The 23,005-nt window shown below is 44.7% G+C and overlaps 1 protein-coding gene across 15 annotated transcripts in view; it reads right to left on the bottom strand.

The window, feature by feature from the left end:
* SYNGAP1 (synaptic Ras GTPase activating protein 1) overlaps positions 1-23,005 on the bottom strand; it is a 562,775-nt gene that overhangs the window by 172,703 nt on the left and 367,067 nt on the right. For all 15 annotated transcript variants that reach the window (XM_077484719.1, XM_077484711.1, XM_077484717.1 and 12 more), the window contains one exon: positions 18,844-19,398. In XM_077484719.1, the coding sequence (XP_077340845.1) occupies positions 18,844-19,398 (555 nt within the window). The remainder of the gene's footprint in view (positions 1-18,843; positions 19,399-23,005) is intronic.

Below are 23,005 nucleotides of genomic sequence, written 5' to 3'. Positions count from 1 at the left end.
CACTGTTCAATCCATCATCCAAAAAGGTAAGTAGGGCACAATTGCAAACCTACCAAGACATGGCCGTCCACCTAAACTGACAGGTCGGGCAAGGAGAGCATTCATCAGAAAGGCAGCCAAGAGGTCCATGGTAACTCTGGAGGAGCTGCAGAGATCCACAGCTTAGGTGTGAGAATCTGTCCACAGGACAACTATTAGTCGTGCTCTCTACAAATCTGGCCTTTCTGGAAGAGTGACAAGAAGAAAGCCATAAGAAGTCCTGTTTGCAGTTTGGGAGAATCCATGTGGAGAATACAGAAAACATGTGGAAGAAGGTGCTCTGGCCAGATGAGATGAAAATTTAACTTTTTGGCCTAAAAAACAAAACGCTATGTGTGGCGGAAAACTAACACTGCACATCACCCTGAACACACCATCCCTACCGTGAAACATGGTGGTGGCAACATCATGTTGTGGGGATGCTTTTCTTCAACAGGGATGAGGAAGCTGGTCAGAGTTGAAGGGAAGATGGATGGACTAAAAAAACAGGACAATCTCATGCCGCGTACACACGATCAAACAATCGGGTGGAAAAGTCCGGCAAACTCAAGTCTGCCGGACAATCCCCCCATGTGTAGCCTCCGGCTGACTTTTTTTACCCAAAAGTACGGCGGACTTAGAAAGTATTTTTGCACTCCAATTTTCCCGCCTTGCATTTCGGCAGGCAATCCGGCCGTTGGTATGCCAGTCCGCCGTACTTTTGAAATGAGCGGACTTTTCCCGCGCGGAGAAAAGTCCGCTCATTTTGAGCGCGTCTCCAGGTAGACGGGGCCAGCGAAGGAGGCGTCGCTGGCCCCGTCACCTGGTATGGACTTAAAGGGGAACCCCAACGGCGAAAAAAATCGGCGTGGGGGTCACCACCTAGGTTCACATCAGACCCTTGTCCGAGCACGCTACCCGGCCAGCCAGGAAAGGGGGGGACGAGTGATGTTGCCTCGTCGCATCCTCCGCTCACAATGGCACAGACGCGATTTATATAGGGACATCACCGGATGATGTCCCCGCCTATTATGATGTCACAGTCTCAGCATCCTCTGGGACTGTGACACCATAATGGGCGGGGACATCATCCGGTGATGTCCCTATATAAGTCGCCGCGCGTCGTGTCTGTGCCATTGTGAGCAGAGGATGCGATGAGGCAACATCTGAAGAGAAGAACAGAAGAACAGAAGGCGGCGACAGAAGACCGGGCCACCGCCTGTAAAAGAGCTAGAAGAAGGCACGGTGGCCCGGCAAGAAGAACCGAAGAGGGGGACAAGACCCCCGAAGAGGGGGACAAGACCCCCGAAGTCGGAAGAAGAGGGCGGTGGCGAGGAAGAAAGCCGGGCTCCTCCGCTAGCAAAAAAGAGCTAGCAGAAGATAGCGGAGGAGTCCAGTGAGAAGACCCCGAAGACGGAAGACCCCCGAAGCTGTGCAATAAACTATTTTAACCCTTGTGTGTTGTGTTTTTTTTTTACTTTTTTTTACAGGTGAATGGGTAGGGGTACATTGTACCCCATACTCATTCACATAGGGTGGGGGGCCGGTATCTGGGGGCCCCCTTATTAAAGGGGGCTCCTGGATTCCGATAAGCCCCCCGCCCGCAGACGCCAACAACCAATGGCCAGGGTTGTCGGGAAGAGGCCCTTGTCCTCATCAACATGGGGACAAGGTGCTTTGGGGTGGGGGGGCCGCGCGGCCCCCCCTTCCCCAAGGCACCCCCCCATGTTGAGGGCACGCGGCCTGGTACGGCTCAGGAGGGGGGGCTGCTCTCTTGCCCCCCCCTTTCCTGGCCGGCCGGGTAGCATGCTCGGACAAGGGTCTAGTGTGGACCTAGGGGGGACCCCCACGACGATTTTTTTTGGCGTTGGGGTTCCCCTTTAAGTCCATACCAGGTGGCGGGGACAGCAACGTCTCCTTCGCGGGCCCCGCCTACCTGGAGACGCGCTCAAATTGAGCGGAATTTCCTCCTCGTGTGTTGGCAAGTCCGCTCATTTCAAAAGTATGGCGGATAGTCCGGCGGACTTAGTACGCCGTATTAGTCCGCTGAAAAAGTGCCGTGTGTAGGCAAGTAGCCCATTCGGAAAGTCCGGCGGACAGTCCGGCGGGAAGTCCGCCGGACTAAGTCCGCTGGATAGTCGGCTACGTGTGTACGCGGCATTAGAAGAAAACCTGTTAGAGTCTGCAAAAGACTTGACTGGGGCGGAGGTTCACCCTCCAGCAGCACAACAGCCCTAAACATACAGCCAGAGCTACAATGGAATGGTTTAGATCAAAGCATATTCATATGTTAGAATGGCCCAGTCACAGTTCAGACCTAAATCTAATTGAGAATCTGAGGCAAAACTTGAAAATTGCTGTTCACAGATGCTCTCCATCCAATCTGACAGAGCTTGAGCTATTTTGCAAAGAAGAATGGACAAAAATTTCACTCTCTAGATGTGCAAAGCTGGTAGAGACACCCCCAAAAAGACTTTCAGCTGTAAAAACAAAAGGTGGTTCTACAAAGTATTGACTGAGGGGGGCTGAATCCAAATGCCCCCCACACTTTTCACATATTTATTTGTAAAACATTTTGAAAACCATTTATCATTTTCCTTCCACTTCACAATTATGTGCCACTTTGTGTTGGTCTATCACATAAAATCCCAATAAAATACATGTTTTTGGTTGTAACATGACAAAATGTGGAAAATTTCAAGGGGTTTGAATACTTTTTCAAAGCACTGTACATTCTTGGCATGTCACAATATACAGCAATATTTAAATTGTTCACAATGCAGTAGAGCAGGGGTCTCCAAACTGTGGCCCGAGGGCCAGATGTGGCCCTTTGCTAGCCTTTATCTGGCCCTTTGCTAGCCTTTATCCGGCCCTTGGGACACTATTTCTCTCAATGATATGAGGAACTATTCCTCCCATTGACACCAGCAATGGGCTACCATTTCTTCCACTGATGCCAATGAGGGAATACTACTCTTCTTACTAATACCAATAATGGGGCACTACTCTTAATACAAATAATGGAGCACTACCCCTCCTGCTGACCACCAACCCTGAGGCCATATTTATTCTCACTGATGCTGGGCCCAGGACATTTTCTACCCCCACTGGCCACAATCTGGCCCTCCTAAAGTCTGAAGGAAAGTAGACTGGTCCTTTTGAAAAGTTTGGAGACCCCTGCAGTAGAACGTGAAACCTGGAAGCTAATGGAGATCACTGGAGTAGCAGTGCATACTTCAGTGATTTACAAGTCCCAGGGGCATTGGTCATGTATGGTAAATACATAGTTAGGTTGGTCCCAGCTGGATCAATGTAACTGTGAATAACATACTGATGCCCGAAAAATATTCTTTAAATAACTGAAAGTTCTACACTTATGACTAAGCACTGCTGAGTCGAAAATATCTATTCAATTTCCATTTTAAACACAAACCCATGACCATATTTGTGCTGCATTCACAAAATGCATCCCACTGCCACGTGTTCACAATATGTATTATGTATATGTGTGGGCCATTCCAAAGATCTTCCTTTTGTTAATAAAGTTTTACAGATAACTTCAGCTATGGAAAAGACATGTATTCCCCATAGTGACCAGACATATCCTAAGCGCCTGCTTTCCACGTTTCACTCTAATAAATCACATCTATAAGAAACTCTTATGCCACGTACACACGATCGGACTTAGTCCGGCGGACAGGACAATTCGATCGTGTGTGGGCTCCAGCGGACTTTTTCTTCCCAAAAGTCCGGCGGACCTAGCACAAAGACTTGCTTCAAAATTGTCCACCGGACTCGGCTTTTAGCGGACAATTCGTTTGTGTGTGTGCTAGTCCAACGGACTAAAACCGACGCTAGGGCAGCTATTGGCTACTGGCCATGAACTTCCTTATTCTACGTCATCACGTTTAAATCTGGCGGACTTTTGGAGTGATCATGTGTGGCCAAGTCCGTTCGTTTGAGAGTTCGGCGGACCTCAGCTGTAAAGTCCGTCGGATTGTCCGCCGGACCAAGTCCGTCGAAAAGTCCGGTCGTGTGTACGTGGCATTAATCTCAGCGGTTGGTGGCAGACAAAAGCAGACACTCTTTGCAGGCTCCTCTCAAAATAAGCCTTATATTTAGCTCAGAAGAAAAAAAACATAAAAGCAACATAAAACCTAAAGTCTGTCTTAATCTTCACACCACAGGAAGGTCAAAAAATTCTCATCTTTAATGTGAAGTTGGACAACAGATGAATGGGTTTCATAGAAAAGCAGTTCAAAAGATATCAGACAACAAACTTTATACCACCAACCTGGCCCTTTTACTATTTATATAAAGAACGCCAACAAGACCAACCACTGGACATGATCGCAATACAATTCTTGCACACCCAGTAGATAGAACATCACATCCCCAACATGAATTCTATCAAACTCTATACCACGTGTCAACACACAAGGCCTGCGTGCTGAATCCAGCCCACCAGGTCATTTCATGTGGCCCTCACACCTCCCCTGAAGCTGCGGCAGCCCTTTTGTCTCCTCCCACACTGTGCTCAGCAGTCGGCAGCAGAGAGGAGGACAGAACTCCTCCACCAGATCCTGTGCTTCTTTGAGCAGCCACAAACAACCACTTGTCTCCACCTCCCCTGGTCTCAGCATTCAGCAGGCTCCAGCAGCTGAATTCAGCCCTCCTTTAGTCCTCCTCCAGACCCTACACTTTATGCTTCCCAACACCGCCCCAGCTACTTCCTGGCTGCAGCACAAGGTAAGGGGGGGGTGCACTGTGATGTAAGGCCTCATGCACACTGGAAGTTATAATAACATTATAAAAACGCCAGTAGCTTTGCAGTGAGTTTTTCGAAGATTTTGCCATAAAGTGTTTTTAGAGGTTTTTAGCGTCTTTTTGCATTATCGTTTTCAAACGTTTTTTTTTTTCACTGGGATCAAAAACGTTACAAAACACTGATGAGCAACGTTTTTGAGCATTTATCTGCGTTTTTTTACATTAGAGTGTTTTTACAGCTGAAAAACTCTTCTCAGAACCCACAAGTTTTTGGGGAGTTTTTCCAGCCAAGAAACGCCCCAGCCAAAAACAGTTGATAACAGCCTATGTATGCATGGACACATAGGATAACATGCTGGAGAGTATATTGACTATAGAAAAAAAAACATCTGAAGCCAAAAACAGCAGCTGTAAAAAAATCCAAAAAAGTCCAGTGTGCATGAGGCCTAAGGGAAGGTGGGGGGGGGGGGGGGCTCTTGACATCTGATGAAAGGAAGGTGGGGTGCCCTGGACATCTAGTCTTACAGATACAACTGGCCCTTTGAGGGCAACCATAATACTGGTGTGGGCCACGATGAAATTGAATTTGACACCCCTGCCCTATACGTAGGGATGTAAGGGCATTTCTGATTGGCCAGGTGTTGGCACCAAAATGTGCAAGTCCTTCCCTTGAATAGGACAGTGACCCACTGCTGGTAGTTAGAAGCCTTTGCCATATTGTGCCCAACTCCTTCGCACTGGCCCACCCACGACATCCCCAGCCATAAGTCTTTATATTCATAAGAAAGGAATGTCCACAATTGAAGTATGTTTTCTACACCTTTGAAGAATTGATGTTCTTCAAACATAGCAGTGACATGTAATATGACATTGGCATACTGGCAGAACTCTTCAGCACACGTTGCCATAGGTAATATCAATCCATCTGTAGCAGTTACTCAAGTGCAGAATGCCACCACATAATTATAAGCCATCTTCCTCTCTCCTTTCCTTAGGAGCACCACAGTGTTGGGACCCATCTACCTGTATACTAGATCTGTAGCATTCTGCTCTATTCAAATCAAGATGAACAAGGTGAAGCATCCAGCTCTGTTAGCCAAGGTTAACAAGGCACTTTCTGCAGTATACCAGTCTCTCTATCTCTCTCTATACAAGTCAATATCCCACTCCATAGCTCTACCTAGCCAGGCACGCTCCCAGATGTTAGTCTCACTCCCAGGTGTATTAGTACTCACATCAGAAAACACTTAGCGTGGCCTAAAAAGCCCTTTTCATCCCGCTTACTGTCCACTTAGACCATAACTCAAGTCAGGGCGACTACAGCTGGCTCTTCTGGGTGTTGAACTACCTCACCCAGAGTCCAGTCCCATGAGGGGAGGGTTCCTTTGGCAGTAGCTTACTACATCCACATGGCTGTGAGATGTTTGGATCCTATGCCTTACCTCTCTAGGCTGCTACCCTCCTGGCATTTATATGGGCACTAACTCCATCTACCATATTACTACAGGTAGGCTTTGCCTAAAAAGGGGACCTAACACCCAATTACATAATTCCCCATTACACGCAACCTAGTAGTAACCTAGCTAACTGCACCTGCTTACAGGGTGCTAAACCTACCACATGGCCAACTGATGGATATGACCAGAGCATAATACTAATAAACTCTATACATAGACACACAAAATATTCTGACAACTAAGCTGGAGAGCAAAATAATTATATTACATTCACTACAGAACACTACACCAACATGAATGACCTCTGAACATGATTATGTTAAAATTCTTAAACAGCCTATAGATAGAACACTTCATCCCCAACATGAATTCTTTCACACTCTATACATAGGGCACTAAATCATGACCAGACCATAATACTATTTAACTATATACATAGACTACACCAACAAAATACTCCAACCACTGAGCTTGATGGCAATATAATTATATTAACACTACATACATAGAACACTACACTCCAACATGGTCGACCACCGGATATGATCATAATACAAGCCTATTACACTCTATACATAAAACACTACATATCCAACATGGCCAACCACTGCATATGATCATAATACAATTCTATTACACTCTGTATATAGAACACTACACCTCCAACATTGGCAATTAATGGGCATGATGACAATAATATAATTCTATTACATTCTACAACTAGAACACTACACTTACAACATGGACCGACCATTGAACATGATTATAATGCAGTTCTATTACACTCTGTACTAGGGTTGCACAGATGCAGATACTGGTAATGGTGCCGATACTAAGTATTTGCACGAGTATCAGTACTCATACAAATGCACGATACCTAAAACCGATACTTTCAGGCTCGGTTCGTTCAGCTGTCAGCTGAAGTGTAAGAAAAAAAAAGCCGGCAATTATCGGTTGTTAAGGAGCGGGGCCACTGCTTCCTTAACAACCAATGACTCATTCAGCTGTCAGTGGGGTTGTCTGGCTGGTAGCTGAAGTGTTAAAGAAGTCTGGCAATTGGGGCTGTCAAAAAAAAAAAAAAAGCACCCAGGCAATGTTTATCAACAACATTGCTCAGCCACTGAAACACTAAGATAAAAAGAAACATTGTTTCTTTTTCTATCTTTCCGTTTCTTTATCCACAGATCAAAGGGGCGAACATCGATTTGCAGATGAAGTCAGTTTAAAGTAACCTGTCAAGTAAAAAAGAAAATCGTTTTTTGTTTTTTTTTATTTATTATTTTATTTCTATCTTATTCTCCTTCTCTAGTTAATTATTTTTTTCCTGCTAATTTTTTTTGTTCACTTCTATTTTATAAACTATGAATAATTCGATTTTTTTTTTGTTTGCTTTGTTCATTAATATTTTTACACCTTTAACATGTATTTAAACATTTCACATAAAAAAAGCACAAAATGTAAAAAAAAAAAAAATTTTATTTGTAAATAACTTTTCAACACTTTGTACTATTGCTGACAGCTGAAGTGTATACAAAACAGTTGCAGTAGGTATCTGTACTTAGTATTGGCGAGTACTAAGTAAAAAGTATCGGTACTCGTACTCATAAAAAAAAAATAGAATCGGTGCATTCCTACTCCGTACATAGACCAATAGACCACTAAACTCAAAAACATGACCTAACCCGTGACCGTGTTTCAAGGACGGGAGTCTGCGTCCACTGGGTACAGCCTGACCAGGAATTAAGTGTTTCTAACTGGGACTGCATGGAGGGCAAACTTCAGAAGAGACAACATAGGGTATTGGTTTCCAGGGGGTGACAGTTTCCCACAGTGTTAGACACTGGTACAAACAGGTTTCTATTTATTTATTTCAATTGGTTATATATAACACTTTTGTAATCTACAAAGCAACTGGAATAAGTGGATCCTTCCTAAAATTTCCAGAAACGTTTATCACGCAAACTGCTGGCGCTATATAAATCCTGAATAATAATAATAATAATAATAATAAACACGGGATGAGAAGTGACACCTGGTATTTCTGTCCCTCCTGTCCTGGCCAACCTGGTCTCTGACTCTAGGACTGTTTCCGCCGCTACCATACATTAGTGGAGTATTAGCCCCCGTACACACGGTCGGACATTCCGACAACAAATCTTTTTTGTCCGAAACTGGTGTTGCATACACACGGTAGGACAAAGTTGTCGGAAAATTCGATAGTTCGGAACGTGATGACGTTCGTTTGTTGTGACGGGACTATGTTGCGGCTGGTAGCCAATAGCTTTGGTCTCATAATTTGATCTGAGCATGCGTGGCACTTTGTCCAATCGGAAAAGTCCAATCGGATTTTGTTGTTGGAAAATTTGAGGAATTTCCGACGGAAAAAGTCCGGTAGAGCACACACGCGATCGGATTTTCCGACAATATAATCCGGTCGGACCTTTTCCGTCGAAATTACGACCGTGTGTACGGGGGCTAAGTCTAGGGTACAGCACGGCACAGTCTAGGGCATACAACTCAGCAAAAGAAGTGTCTCAAAAGATGTTAGGTAGTCAGGAAACCTAAAATCAAAGGCTGAAAATGTTGTTATGATTCTAAAAAGTTGTTACAAAATAAGTAAAAAAAAAAGTGTTGTTTTATTAAGTTAATGTTATTTTGTTACTGTGTGTTGTTGTTAACTGTTGTTTGCTTTGCAGGAACACCAATTAGCTGCAGCACTGATCTGTTTACTCTGATAGCAGCAGGGTGCTGCTCTGAGAATACACACATCAGTGTCTGTAGCGCTGCAGGAGGAGATTTTTCATCCGCAGTTACAAAAAATGTATATGCCCAAGCATGAGGGGCCGGGGTGGTCAGTGTGTGGATCGCTCCTATAATTCGGCATTTCATTTTTCACTTTTGTTCTGGCAGAGATTTTTTCATCCACATTAATCAATGTGAATGGAGGAATCAAATTATTTTTTTCGTTAAGCAAAAGAACATTACATGTATGCCCAACATTAGGAGAATGGAAGGACGTGTGGAGAAAGATTCTAAGGCTACTTTCACACTTGGGCAGGAGGGCATCGGCAGTAAAGCGGCGCTATTTGTGCTTTACCGTTGTTTTAGTGGCGCTATTTGGCCGCTAGTGGGGCAGTTTTAACCCCTGCTAGCGGCTGAAAAAGGGTTAAAACCACCCGCAGAGTAAACACAGTTGTTTGATAATAAATGGCTTCAGCCAAACACTAATCATGAGTGAAAGAAAAGTTTTTGTGTTATTTATATTCTCTGAAAAATGGCCAAGAAATCATAAATTCTGCCAATGTATGAAAACAACTTTAAAAATATGTATATTTTTATTTGATAGAAAATTACTTAGAACCCCCAAACATTATATATATATATATATATATATATATATATATATATATATATATATATATTAGCAGAGGCCCTAGAGAATAAAATGGTGGTCATTGCAATTTTTTTGGAAAATTTTGATGCAAAAAAAACACAATATGTAACCCATTATTTTGGTAACATAAGGTGATGTTATGCAGCGTAAGTAGATACCCAACATGTCTCACACATGTGGTATCCCCATACGCAGGAGAAGTAGCAGAATGTGTTTTGGGGTGTATTTCCACATATACCCATGGCATGTGTGAGAAATATTGCATTAAAGTGACAACTTAGTGTTCTTTGTCATTTTCCAATACTTGTGGCAAAATATAAAATCTTTCATGGACTAAACATGTCTCCCAGCAAATACCTTGGGGTGTCTACTTTTCAAAAGGGGGTCATTTTGGGGGTATTTGTACTATCCTGGAACTTCAGGGCCTCCGAAACCGTGATAGGTAGTCAGGAAGGGAAATTAGGAAATTGCAACCTTTGAAAGCCTGAAGGTGGTTATTAGTTTTGGGCCCCAGAACGCGGTTAGGCTCCCAAACAATCTCACACATGTGGCATCCCCATACTCGGGAGAAGTAGCAGAATGTGTTTTGGTGTCTAATTCCACGCATACCTATACCATATGTGAGAAATATCTCATTAAAAAGACAACTTTGTTTAAAAAAAAAAAATCTTTTCTTTTTGTCATATTCCAAAAACTTGTGGCAAAAAATAAAATTTTCCATGGACTCAGCATACTATACAGCAAGTACCTTTGGGTGTCTACTTTCCAAAAAGTTGTAATTTGGGGGGGTGGTGTAATGACATATTCGGCGACCCATCGCAGTTTGCTACAGAAGTGATGTTCTGTCGCCGCCATCTTGCTACACCCCACACTCGTCCACAGTAAAGATATGCTAAAAAGGGGGAAAGAGGACATGTTGTTACACCCACCGGAGTTTAGCATTTTACACATATTTATAACAGTAAACTCAGTTTATATAGTGAAATACAGGACATACAACTCCGTCTAATTACTAAGATCTTGAATTTTAAAAGCAGCGGCAACCCTGCCCATCTCACAGGTTTGCTAATCTGACAGAAGTTCGCTGCTTTTAAAATTCAACATCTAAGCAGTCAGACTGAGTTCTAAGTACTGTATTTCACTATAGCAACTGACTTTACTGTTATAAATACGTGTAAAATTAAAACTCCGGTGGGTGTAACAACATGTCTGCTTTCCCCCTTCTTAGTGTGTCCTTACTGTGGATGAGTGTGGGGTGTAGCAAGACGGCGGCGACAGAAAGTAACTTCTGTAGCAAACTGCGTTTGGTCGCCGAATATGTCATTACAGGGGGCCTGGTCTGAACTGTCTTTGCATTTTAGGGCATTCAAATCTGTAATAGGTAGTCAGCCATCAGCGAGTAAAGCTGAGTGTACTTCGGCTTTGTGTATCTCGGCTCCACTCGCTCCTTTCCCCACAATCAGCAGGAGATTGGTGGGAATCCGTGTGTAACATGCACCCATGATTTTCCCCTGATTTTAAATACGGTAATTAAAATGATAACTAAACTGTAAAAAAAAAAGAAAGAAACTTTATTTGCCATTTTCGAAAAACTTGTGGCAAATAATTTTTTTGGTCATTCTCTAAAAACTTGTGGCAAAAAATAAAATGTTCCATGGACTCAACATGTCTCTCAGCAAATACTACATTCCAAAAAGGGGTAATTTGCGGGCGTCTGAACTGTCCTTGCATTTTAGGGCCTTTGAAACAGTGAAAGGCATTCAAGATATGAAATGAGGAAGTTAAAGTGATTGACCTCCACTGTGCATCCCCTAGACTGATTGATTATTGAGCCAGGTTCAATGAACTACTGCTGTATACCTGGCTGCTTCTGCACTGTATAGGAAAGAACTTGGGTAAATCCAGCAGCCTGTTCGGGGGTTAGCACTACACCTAGAACACTACACCCCCAACATGGCTGACCACTGGACATCAACATAATACAATTCTATTACACTATATACATAGAACACTACACCCCCAACATGGCCGACCACTGGCCATCGACATAATACAATTCTATTACACTCTATACATAGAACACTACACCCCAAACATAGTCGACCACTGGACATCATCATAATACAATTCTATTACACTCTGTACATCAGGGGTCTCAAACTGGCGGCCCTCCAGCTGTTGTGAAACTACAAGTCCCATGAGGCATTGCAAGGCTGACAGTTACAAACATGACTCCCACAGACAGAGGCTGGGACTTGTCGTTTTGCAACAGTGGAAGGGCTGCCAGTTTGAGACCCCTGCTGTACATAGAAGACTACACCTCCAACATGGCCAACCTCTGGACATGATCCTAATACAATTCTATTACACTCTGTGCATCAGGGGTCTCTGTCAGAAACCATGAATCAGACTGAGACAGAAGTACAGTTAAATCTCACTTGTTTAACCACCACCTGTCCGCGCTATATCCAAACTACGACTACAGCACTGACCTAATTTGCCGGGAGGGTGCCCATAGATGTCCTTCCGTGCTCAAGCGGCCTATGAGACTCAGCTGATAACAGATCAGAGTAAGGGGTCGGGAGCCAATGACAGCTGATCATGTGATGTAAACTGGTATTTTTTCTCCTCGCACTGGTAGTGTGAGGAGAAAAAAAGCCGATCACTGGCGGCTGTGAGAGAGACATCAGTCCAGATCGTGGACAGCCTTTGCAAAGGCTTCTGTGCCCACCTGTGCCACCTAAAAGTGCCAACCGGCACCACCTACCAGTGCCCACAGTACCATCCATCAGTGCCCATAGTATCACCTATCAGTGCCCACAGTGCCACCTATAAATGTCACCAGTGCCTCATCACCAGTGCTGCCTATCAATACTACCTACCAGTGTCCATCAGTGCCACATACCAGTATTCATCAGTGCCACCTACCAGTGACATCTATCAGTGCCACCCATGAGTGCCACCCATCAGTGTCACCTTATCTGTGCCTATCAGTGCAGCCCATCAGTGCAGCCCATCGGTGCCCATCAGTGCAGCCTTATCAGCGAATATAAGTGAAGGAGAAAAATTACCCCTTTGCAAAATTTTATAATAAACTATGAAACATGTTTTGTCTTTTTTTCAAAAATTTCTGTCTTTTTTTTTTTGTTTAGCAAAAAATAAAAACCCAAGTGGTGATTAAATACCACTAAAATAAATCTCCATTTGTGTGTAAAAAATGATAAGAATTTAATTTGAGTACAGTGTAACATGACCGCGCAATTGTCATTCAAAGTGTGACAGTGCTGAAAGCTAAAAATTGGTCTGGCAGGAGAGGGGTTTAAGTGCCCGGTAAACAAAGTGCAGTGCAAAGTGGATTTTCCTTTAGTAAATAACCCCCAATGTATTTGAAACTAGATAAGAAAAGAGTCCGTGGTACCTTCGAGGAGATGTCTCCATTCTTTCAGGGCTAAAATGATCGCTAACAGCTCTCTGTCCCCAATCTCGTAATTGCAATCCACAGGTGACAATTTCTTGGAAAAGTAGCCACAAGGATGCATAGCGCTCTGAGGTAGAAAGTTGAGACAAAAGGGTGCCAACTCCAGTCTCAGAAGCATCAACCTCAAGGATAAAAGGTAACCTAGGATCAGGATGTGCCAACACAGGAGCCGAAACAAAGGAAGCCTTGAGACTCTCAAGGGCCTTAATGGACTCCAGAGGCCAACACTGTGGGTTACTGTCCTTTCTGGTCATATCAGTCAGGGGCTTGACCAGAGATGAGAAGTTACGAATAAACTTCCGATAATAGTTGGCAAAGCCAAAAAAACGCTGAAGAGGAGTGACGTAAACCCACGGGTCGGGGCCATTGTAGGAATGCTGATAGTTTCTCTGGGTCCATCAAAAACCAGCAGTGGAAATTACATAACCCGGGAATTTAACTTGTTCACGATGGAATTCACACTTCTCCAATTTACAATAGAGATTGTTTTCTCTTAGTTTCTGAAGCACACGACAGACATCTGTGTGGTGGCTCTCCAGGGACTTGGAAAACATGAGGCGATCATCGAGATAAACCACCACACATAACTGCAACAAATCTCGGAGGACATCGTTAATAAATTCCTGAAAAACTGCCGTGGCGTTACAAAGGCCAAAAGGCATTACAGGGTGCTCATAATGGTCTGTTATGGTATTAAACGCAGTTTTCCACTCGTCGCCCTCCTTAATCCTCATGAGACTGTATGCCCCTCTCAAATCAAGCTTGGTGAAAAACGTTGCTCCCTTGAGGCAGTCAAATAACTCTGTAATCAATGGAATCGGATAGGCATTCTTAATTGTGAAACAATTGAGACCCCTATAAACAATACAAGGTCTCAGTTCACCACTCTTCTTCTTCACAAAGAAGAAACCAGCACCAGCAAGAGACGAGGATTTGCAGATGGAACCTTGAGAAAGTGTGTCTGCAATATACTCCTCCATGGCCTTATCCTCCAAGACTGGCAAAGGGTAAACCCGGCCACGAGAGGGTATGAAGGTGAATTGCGCAATCATACGACCGATGTGGAGGCAAACTATCGGCTTGACCTTTGTCAAAGACATCACTAAAATCTCGGTACTCCTCCTGCAGGAGGAGAGAGAAGTGCACAGGACCTTGGCTACCTTCTGGAAGCATGTCTTACTGCATTGTGGTGACCAGGAGAGAACCTCAGCATGGAGCCAATCAAAAGAGGGGTTGTGTCTCTGTAACCAAGGATACCCAATAACCAGGGGAAACTTAGGTGAGGAAATAACTTTGAATTGGATTAACTCATGGTGAAGAGCCCCTACGGCCATGGACAACAGAACAGTCTTATGAGTCACATGGGCAGGCTGTAGAGGTCTCCCATCAAGAGCCTCAATGGCAAGTGGAGTGCCATGCAGCTGCAGTGGAATCGAGTGCTTTGATACAAAGGCAGCATTAATGAACAGGCCTGCAGCCCCAGAGTCAATTATAGCCTGTATCTTGACAGACGACTCAGCCCAAGAAAGGGTAACCAAAACCAGGGGCTTATCCTTCTGGATAACTGGGACAAAACAACGCCACCTAAGGCCTGTCCGTGACAGGACCTCAAGGTTCGGGCATTACCTGGACAAGTAGGACAAGACTTCAAAAAGTGACCTTCCTGGCCACAATAAAGGGACAATCTCTCTCTCCTCCTAAGGGTTCTCTCATCCGCAGAGAGGCGCGTGAAGCCTAAGTGTATGGGCTCATCTTCACCGACCGACTCAGTACCAGGAGGCCCTTGGCAGGAGAAGCAGAGCGTGCGGGAACGTCAAATATCCTGTTAAAAGAAGCCACAAACTCAGGGTAACTCAAGAAAACAGGTTTTTGCATCTCCCATAGAGGCTTTGACCAGTCTAAGGCTCTCTCATGCCGCGTACACACGAGCGGACTGTATGGCATACTTAGTCCGTCATACAATCCGACGGACAGTCCGTCATACTTTCGACTGAACGGACTTGACCACACACGGATGCACAAACGGTCTGTCGAAAGCTTGTGCGATGACATGTACAGCACGTACGAAGGGACTAGAAATAGGAAGTCCAATACACAGCAAAGCACCCTTCCGCTGTGTAAATCCTTTCTGGGCATGCGCCATTCCTAGCCTACTGACGAGCGGATTGTCCGCTGAAACCAAAGTACGACGGACAGAATTTCGAAAAATCCGAAATACTTAGTACGCCAGACTGCACGCTGAAAAAGTCCGCTGAAGCCCACACACGAGCAGACTGTCCGCTGAAATGTGTTTCGACGGACTAAGTACGCCATACAGTCCGCCCGTGTGTACGCGGCATCAGAAAGCAAAGATATCATGAAACCTACTTTGCTTCTGTCCGTGGGAAACACCTGGGGCAGCATCTCAAAGTATATCTCAACCTGGTTGAGAAACCCTCTGCATTGGACTGAATCGCCCCCCAAATTGCTGGGGAAGCTGAGCGGAACCAGACATACCTCTTATAGAGGTAATACTCGAGGCGGGTGCCTGCACAGAGACTGAAGCAGCAGCATGAACGGCCTGCAACACAGGTTGTACCGGAGCAGCCACAGTGGGAGATTCCAGGTGAGCCGTGCGACTCAGGAGCATTTGTAACGCCATGGCAAACTGATCTATGTAGTGATCCTGCTCATCCAATCTGGAAAAAATATTACCAGCACCTTCTGAATTCATGCCTTCGACTACTGTCAGAAACCATGAATCAGAGAGTACAGTTAAATCTCACTTGTTTACTAATAATACAAAAAGGTAAACAGAGTAAACGTAGTCAAAACATAGCCAGAGTTCAGGAACCAAAACGAATAGTCAGACAAGCCAAAACGTCAGGGAGCTGGAGATGAGCGTAGTAGAACAGCAAGCAGGATCTGGAGCCAGAAGGGATGTCAACCAAGCAAGTTTTTAACAGCAACACAGGAGAGCGTCTCTAGAGATGTGACCAAGGCCAAGGCAGAAATCATCTGGGCTGGACGGCTTAAGTAGGCAGGACTGATGAGAATATCATCAACAGGTGAGTCACTGTCTAGAGATAGGATCTGGCAATTAGCCAACAGAGAAGGAAGGGCTGAACCCAGCCCTGACAATCTCAAACTGGCGGCCCTCCAGCTGTTGCACAACTACAAGTCCCATGATGCATTGCAAGGCTGACAGTTACAAGCATGTCGTTTCACAACAGCTGGATGGCCGCCAGTTTGAGACTACTACTGTACATAGAACACTAGACCTCCAACATGGCCAACCATTGGATATGAACATAATACAATTCTATTACACTCTGTATATAGAATACTACACCTCCAACATGGCCGACCACCGGATATGATCATAATACAAGCCTATTACACTCTATACATAGAACACTACACCTCCAATATGGCCAACCATTGGATATGAACATAATACAATTGTATTACACTCTGTACATAGAATACTACACCTCCAACATGGCCGACCACTGGATATGATCATAATACAATTGTATTACACTCTATACATAGAACACTACACCACCCAATCACTAGACATGATGAGGGTTGCATAACCCTCAGCTCTGCCTTAAACAATTATCAGTGATTTCCTTCTCTCTGAATGAAACATCTGAATTTTCAATCAGTGGATTTCATGGTACATTATAGAAGAAATCTCTTCAGAACAATATCTCATTGATAACATAATGCTTGTAAAGAGGAACAGAGGTTTTCTGCGACAGAAGCAGAAAAGAGAGGGACTGGGAAAACTTTGATCTCTGAAAGATATTATACGAAAAATAAAGGATAATAGATCACATTTGAAGAAGAAAGAGATAAGGTTCTAAGCAATCTGGGCCGCTGATGAAGCTGTGATGGCAGAGACAGTTATATGTGTAGAGAATGTGTTAAAAGGAGCATTAATGGAACATGATAGTAAAAAAAAAAAGAAAAAAGCAAGAAAATGAATGGACCCCTCCTAGGGGGGCATTGCTGCTCCACATGTTGCAATTCAATCACAGAAGATACTGCCAAGAAATAAATGTGTTTCCTACAGAACGGCACCATGCCATGCTATGCCATGCCATGCCTGAGCCGCCACCTGGTTAGTGTAACACTGAAAGTGGGAAGTAGAACTCCAGACAAAACATTTTTGTTATGGATAGAAAGGGAAAGGGTTAAATCAATGGTGTTCAACTTAAAAGGGCCCATTTGAATCTATAAGACAAGTGGAGAACCACATGAAGAATTCTAGGCTAAACCCTAACTAGTCTTAAAAATGTTCTCTCCCCTCTATGCTGGCAAACCTGTGTAAAAAAAAAATGTATATACTATTTTCAGGCCACTCCGGTCCAGTCACAGGATCTGGCTTTCCCAGTGTTAGCTAGCAGCAGCTGCAGAGGAGAGGAGGGAGCACCGACAAAAGCTAAGACATGGGAGCCTATGGGAGACAGCACCACTCTGGGATTACCCAGCTGTCAATTGAATAGTGCCCCATTGGTATTGTTGGTACTGGTGGGAGGGATAGTGCTCCATCATTGGTGTCAGTGAGAAGACTAGTACCCCATTGTTGGTGCTAGTGGAATGAATAGTGCCCCATCATTGGTGTCAGTAGAAAGAATGGTGCCCCAATGTTGGTGTCAGTGGGAGGCGTTATGCCCCACTATTGGTGTCAGTGGAAGGAATGGTGCCTTATCATTGGTGTCAGTGGAAGGAATGGTGCCTTATCATTGGTGTCAGTGGAAGGAATGGTGTCTTATCATTGGTATCAGTGGAAGGAATGGTGTCTTATTATTGGTATCAATGGAAGGAATGGTGTCTTATTATTGGTATCAGTGGAAGGAATGGTGCCTTATCATTGGTGTCAGTGGAAGGAATGGTGCCTTATCATTGGTGTCAGTGGAAGGAATGGTGCCTTATCATTGGTGTCAGTGGAAGGAATGGTGCTTTGTATCAGGGGGAAGAACAGTGCCCTAAGGGCCGAATAAAAGTAAGCAAGTCATATCTGGCCCCCGGGCCCCTGTTTGGAGACCACTGCTCTAGTGATTGTCTTCTAGACCCAAGCACTGTGGCATGAGAGGAACCCACATGTTCCCCCAAACCCAGAAGCACTAGGTATTGTTGCCGATTATAGGGCAGGAGTAGCGAGGGAGCACTGACAAGGTGAACTGAGGTGGGGAAGGGGAGAATGGCACCTTACAAATACACTGTCACACAGGGGCGGACTGACAACTCATGGGGCCCCCGGGCAATAGGAGTTTATGGGGCCCCCAGGCAATCAGAGATTATGGGGCCACACAGTATACACAAACACACACACACAGTATACACATGCATGTACACATAGTATACACAGATATGTTTCTATTGGCTGAGAAGGTACTGGAGAGGTGGGGAAGTTATCATTTTGGGATTTTTAGACCAAAAGGATGTCGGTAAGGGACATTTGAGAGACAGATGTAAAAAAAAAAACAGATTTTTACATACTGTCCCTGGTTTTACTGAGGCTGGAAACCTTGATGGGGGCCCCTAGTGGCCCGGGCCCCTCGGGCAGTGCCCGAGTGGCTGAATGGTCAGTCCGCCCCTGCTGTCACATTGTAACAAACAATAAAGGAGTACTCACTTCTGCTCTCTACAGGAGCCTTCACAGCCTAAACTTTCCCAATCAGCACAAATCCAGCATACAATTAGAGGAAAGCAAGAAATGTATAGGTAAATAAAGGTACCTTGGCTTTCCCTGTGCTCTGAAGTATATGTACAAGCGCACAGGCCACCTCCTCTTTGCTTTTCACGCTCAGCACCGGCTCGAGCACGGCGCACAGCATCCGGTAGTTGTTGGTGACGTACTCGGCAAACTCCTTGTACAACTCCATGGGAAGGATGCTCATGGTTTGGTATCGGGATTTTAGGCGGATGGAGGGACAGCTGCTTTTCCCCTTGTAGGAGGTGGGCTGGGACACCGGGTACCACTGCTCCACAAAGTGGCGTCCGCTGATGCTGGCGATGGGCACGTTCACCATGCCCACATAGTTGCTCTTCTCCTTACGCCTTTTTTTGTCTGTGTCCTTATACAGGTGGAGGCGCAGGTTCCGCACCGCTGGCAGGTTATTGAACTCAAAGTGCTCCCCCCAGAAAACGGTTTCACCCCGGGCTTTGCTGGTGGTACGGGCGTACAAGATGTCGTCCAGGCACAGCTCGCAGTAGTAGCGCTTCTTAGGGGGGAGGTCGCGAGCTTCAATAATCCACAACTTGAGGACATTATCTACTCGCCGGCTGTTATCCTGTAAAGGAGAAGGAGGGAATGAGTCAGAGTCGGTAATAATGCAGAAGTACAGAGGAAAAGAACATTATTGAAGTAGATGTAAACACAATCGTTAAACTCTCATCTCTCAGCTTTCATTATGATAATATCTGAGGATCCCACAATAAACGTCCTTGTTCAGGCACTTCCTGTTATACAGTGACAATGCTCTGCCCTTGTCTTCCACTTGTGCTACTGCATTGTCACCCTGTCCCATGGGCTTTTGATGAAGACTACAAGTGATCACCTCAACACACATTATGCATACGTGGTCTACTGTTGTGACCATCAAAGAACCCACCCTGCTCAAGTGCATGTAGACTAAATGTGGCTTTGAAGAGGCTGCAGGAGATCAGCAGCACTGAGATGCAACAAAGGATGAAAATGTACAGTATATGTATTTTATCGAAGAAATTATATACTGCACATTTTGCCAGCTAAATGCCATATATTTGGGGTTTACATCTACTGATTTTAAAAGAAAAAATAAGGTTAAAAGTCAAATCCACCCTAAAAGACGAAGTCCGGTGTCAAAAGAGTATAAAACACAAACTAGGTAAATGTATCAAAAGTTGTAAAAAGCAATAAGATCACCTTAAAGAATGCCCCTTCTGTGCCAACTAATTCCTTTAAATTTGGGTACATTTTAGTGCAGGACCACAAGCTTTTGGTGTAGACCTCATCATGCAATAGGGACAGTATTTTCAGCCCCTCAAAGTAGATACAGTATGTACAGCAGGGGTGTCAAACTCAGTTTCATCACGGGCTGCATCAGTAGTATGCTTGAACTCAAAGGACTGGTTGTATCTGGGGTGCGCTATGTACAGAGTGCAGAGTTCAGGAGTACATTATGTACAGAGTGCAGAGTTTAGGGGTACACTACATAGAGCGTGCAGAGTTCAGGAGTACGTTACGTACAGAGTGCAGTTTATGCAGAGCCCTATCTATGTACAGAGTGCATGGTTCAGGAGTGCGCTAGGTACAGAGTGCAGTTCCCGGGAAGCCCTATGCACAGAGTGCAGGGTCCAGGAGTGTGTTTTGGTAGTGTAGATGTATGCTGTGTACAGAGTGTAGGGTTCAGGGGTGTACTGTGTACAGAGTGTAGGGTTCAGGGGTGTACTGTGTACAGAGTGCAGTGTTTGGGGATGCACTTTGCACAGTGTGCAACCCCAAAGGAGTTCCGCCATGTTCCAGCTGCAAAACTGGGTGCGAGGGCCACAAGAAAAGGCCTAGTGGACCAGATTCAGTCAACAGGCCCTTTGTTTGACATCTGTGATGTACATTATTTGGCCAAAAGTGGTTACACACCCCTCCAAATGACTGAGTTTAGGTGTTTCCAGTGAAGTATACTACTAATGCTGCAACATACAAAGACATTTTCCAACCTTGTAGTGACAGTTCAGGGAAGACTCTTTTCAGTTCCACTATAACGATGCCTCTGTGTACAAAGCCAGCTCCATAAAGACATAGTTTGATGGATTTAGGGAAACTAGCCACTAGCACACAGCCCTGACCTCAACCCCGCCTAACACCTTTGGAATAAATTGGAAGACAGATTGCCAGTCAGGTCTTCTCATCCAATATTAGTACCTGACCTCAAAATGGCTGTTTTGGCTGAATGGGATAATATAACATTTCTACGGACAAATTTCATATAAAAAGCCTTCCCAGAAGAACGGAGGGGGTGTTATAGCTGCAAAGGATGGGGGAGAGCTACTTCTTAATAATACCCATGGTTTTTGGAATAGGATGCCCAACAAGCTCATATCGTAAGACAAAGTCCCAGAAAGATTTCAGCAAGTATAAATCTGCCCTCCAAAAATACAATTCCAGCCTCCTCACTGCCAAGCAGACCTATTTCATCACTCTCATTAAAAACATATCATCCCATCCCCATCACCTCTTCTCTACCTTCAACTCTCTACTTTGCCCTCCACTGCCTCCACCAACTAACACACTCACTGCCCAGGAGATCAGCAATCACTTCAAACAGAAGATTGATGCAATTTGCGAGGGAATCTCTTCTGTTCAGATACTCTCCACGCTTTACACCTCGTGTAAATTACTTGCTAACGTCCATCTTACCACCTGCCCTCTGGATCCTGTTCCCTCGCAAATGCTACATTCACCTTCTAGCTCTATTCTACACTCTCTAACCCACATCTTCAGTCTCTTCTCTTCTGGCATATTCCCCAACTCTTTAAAAGATGTACTTGTCAGCGCCATACTTAAAAAGCCCTCACTGGACCCATCCAATCTTAACAACCTACGTCCCATCTCCTTGCTTCCCTTTGTATTCAAACTACTTGAGAGTCTAGTCTACAACCAGCTGAGCGTCCACCTTGCTGATAATAGTCTTCTTGATCCCCTTCAGTCTGGATTTCGTCCTCAACTTTCCACAGAAACTGCTTTCCTAGAAACTAACAAACGATCTACTAATGGCCAAAACTAAGGGACACTATTCTGTACATCTACTCCTGGACCTCTCCTTTGATACGTTTGACACCATGACTGTACTCTTCGTTGGTTCTCTACCTACTTATTTAACTGCACCTTTAGTGTTACCTATAATTCTACTTCCTACTCTCCTCTTCCTTTCTCTGTTGGGGTCCCCCAAGGTTCTGTTCTTGGACCTCTCCTTTTTTCAATCTACACCTCCTCCATGGGTCAGCTGATAGCTTCCCACAGCTTCCAATACCATCTCTACACCGACGACACTCAAATCTACTTCTCTACCCCTCAACTCACACTTTCAGTCTCCTCAAGTATCACTATTTTACCATCAGATATATCAGTCTGGATGTCGCACCACTTCCTCAAACTTAATCTATCCAAAACCGAACTTATAATTTTTCCTCCCCCACGTGCCACTTCCCCTGATCTCTGTCAAAATTGATGGCACAACTATCAGCCCATCCTCACATGCCAAGGTCCTAGGAGTAGTCCTGGACTATGAGCTCTCCTTTAAGCCGCACGTCCAATCACTGTCCAAATCTTGCCGCCTCAACCTCCGGAACATCTCCAAATTATGCCCCTTTCTAACCAATGACATAACAAAGCTCTTAATTCACTCCCTGGTTATCTCTCGCCTTGATTCCTGCAACTCCCTCCTCATTGGCGTACCTCTGCATACTCTATCCCCCCTTCAGTCCATCATGAATGCTGCTGCCAGACTCATCCACCTTACCAACCGCTCTGTCTCTGCTACTCCTCTCTGTCAATCTCTCCACTGGCTTCCGCTTACTCAAAGAATCAAATTCAAAATACTAACAACTACCTACAAGGCAATCCACAACTCTGCCCCCAGCTACATCACAGACTTAGTCTCAAATTACCAACCTAATTGTTCTCTCCGTTCTTCTCAAGACCTCATACTCTATAGCTCACTCATCACCTCCTCCCATGCTCGTCTCCAGGACTTTTCCAGAGCCTCTCCAAGCCTATGGAACTCCTTACCTCAATCTGTCCATCTGTCCCCAACTCTATTAGCTTTTAGACGATCCCTGAAAACCCTCCTCTTCAAAGAAGCCTATCCTACCCACACCTAACAACTGTATTTTCATTTTGTCCATCTGATCATCCCCCAC

Source organism: Lithobates pipiens, unplaced genomic scaffold, assembly GCF_037356315.1.
Source record: "Lithobates pipiens isolate NorthernLeopardFrog02 unplaced genomic scaffold, aLitPip1_a1.2 Scaffold_1, whole genome shotgun sequence".
In the NCBI taxonomy this organism is placed as follows: domain Eukaryota; kingdom Metazoa; phylum Chordata; class Amphibia; order Anura; family Ranidae; genus Lithobates; species Lithobates pipiens.
This window is presented reverse-complemented; position numbering and strand designations above follow the sequence as displayed.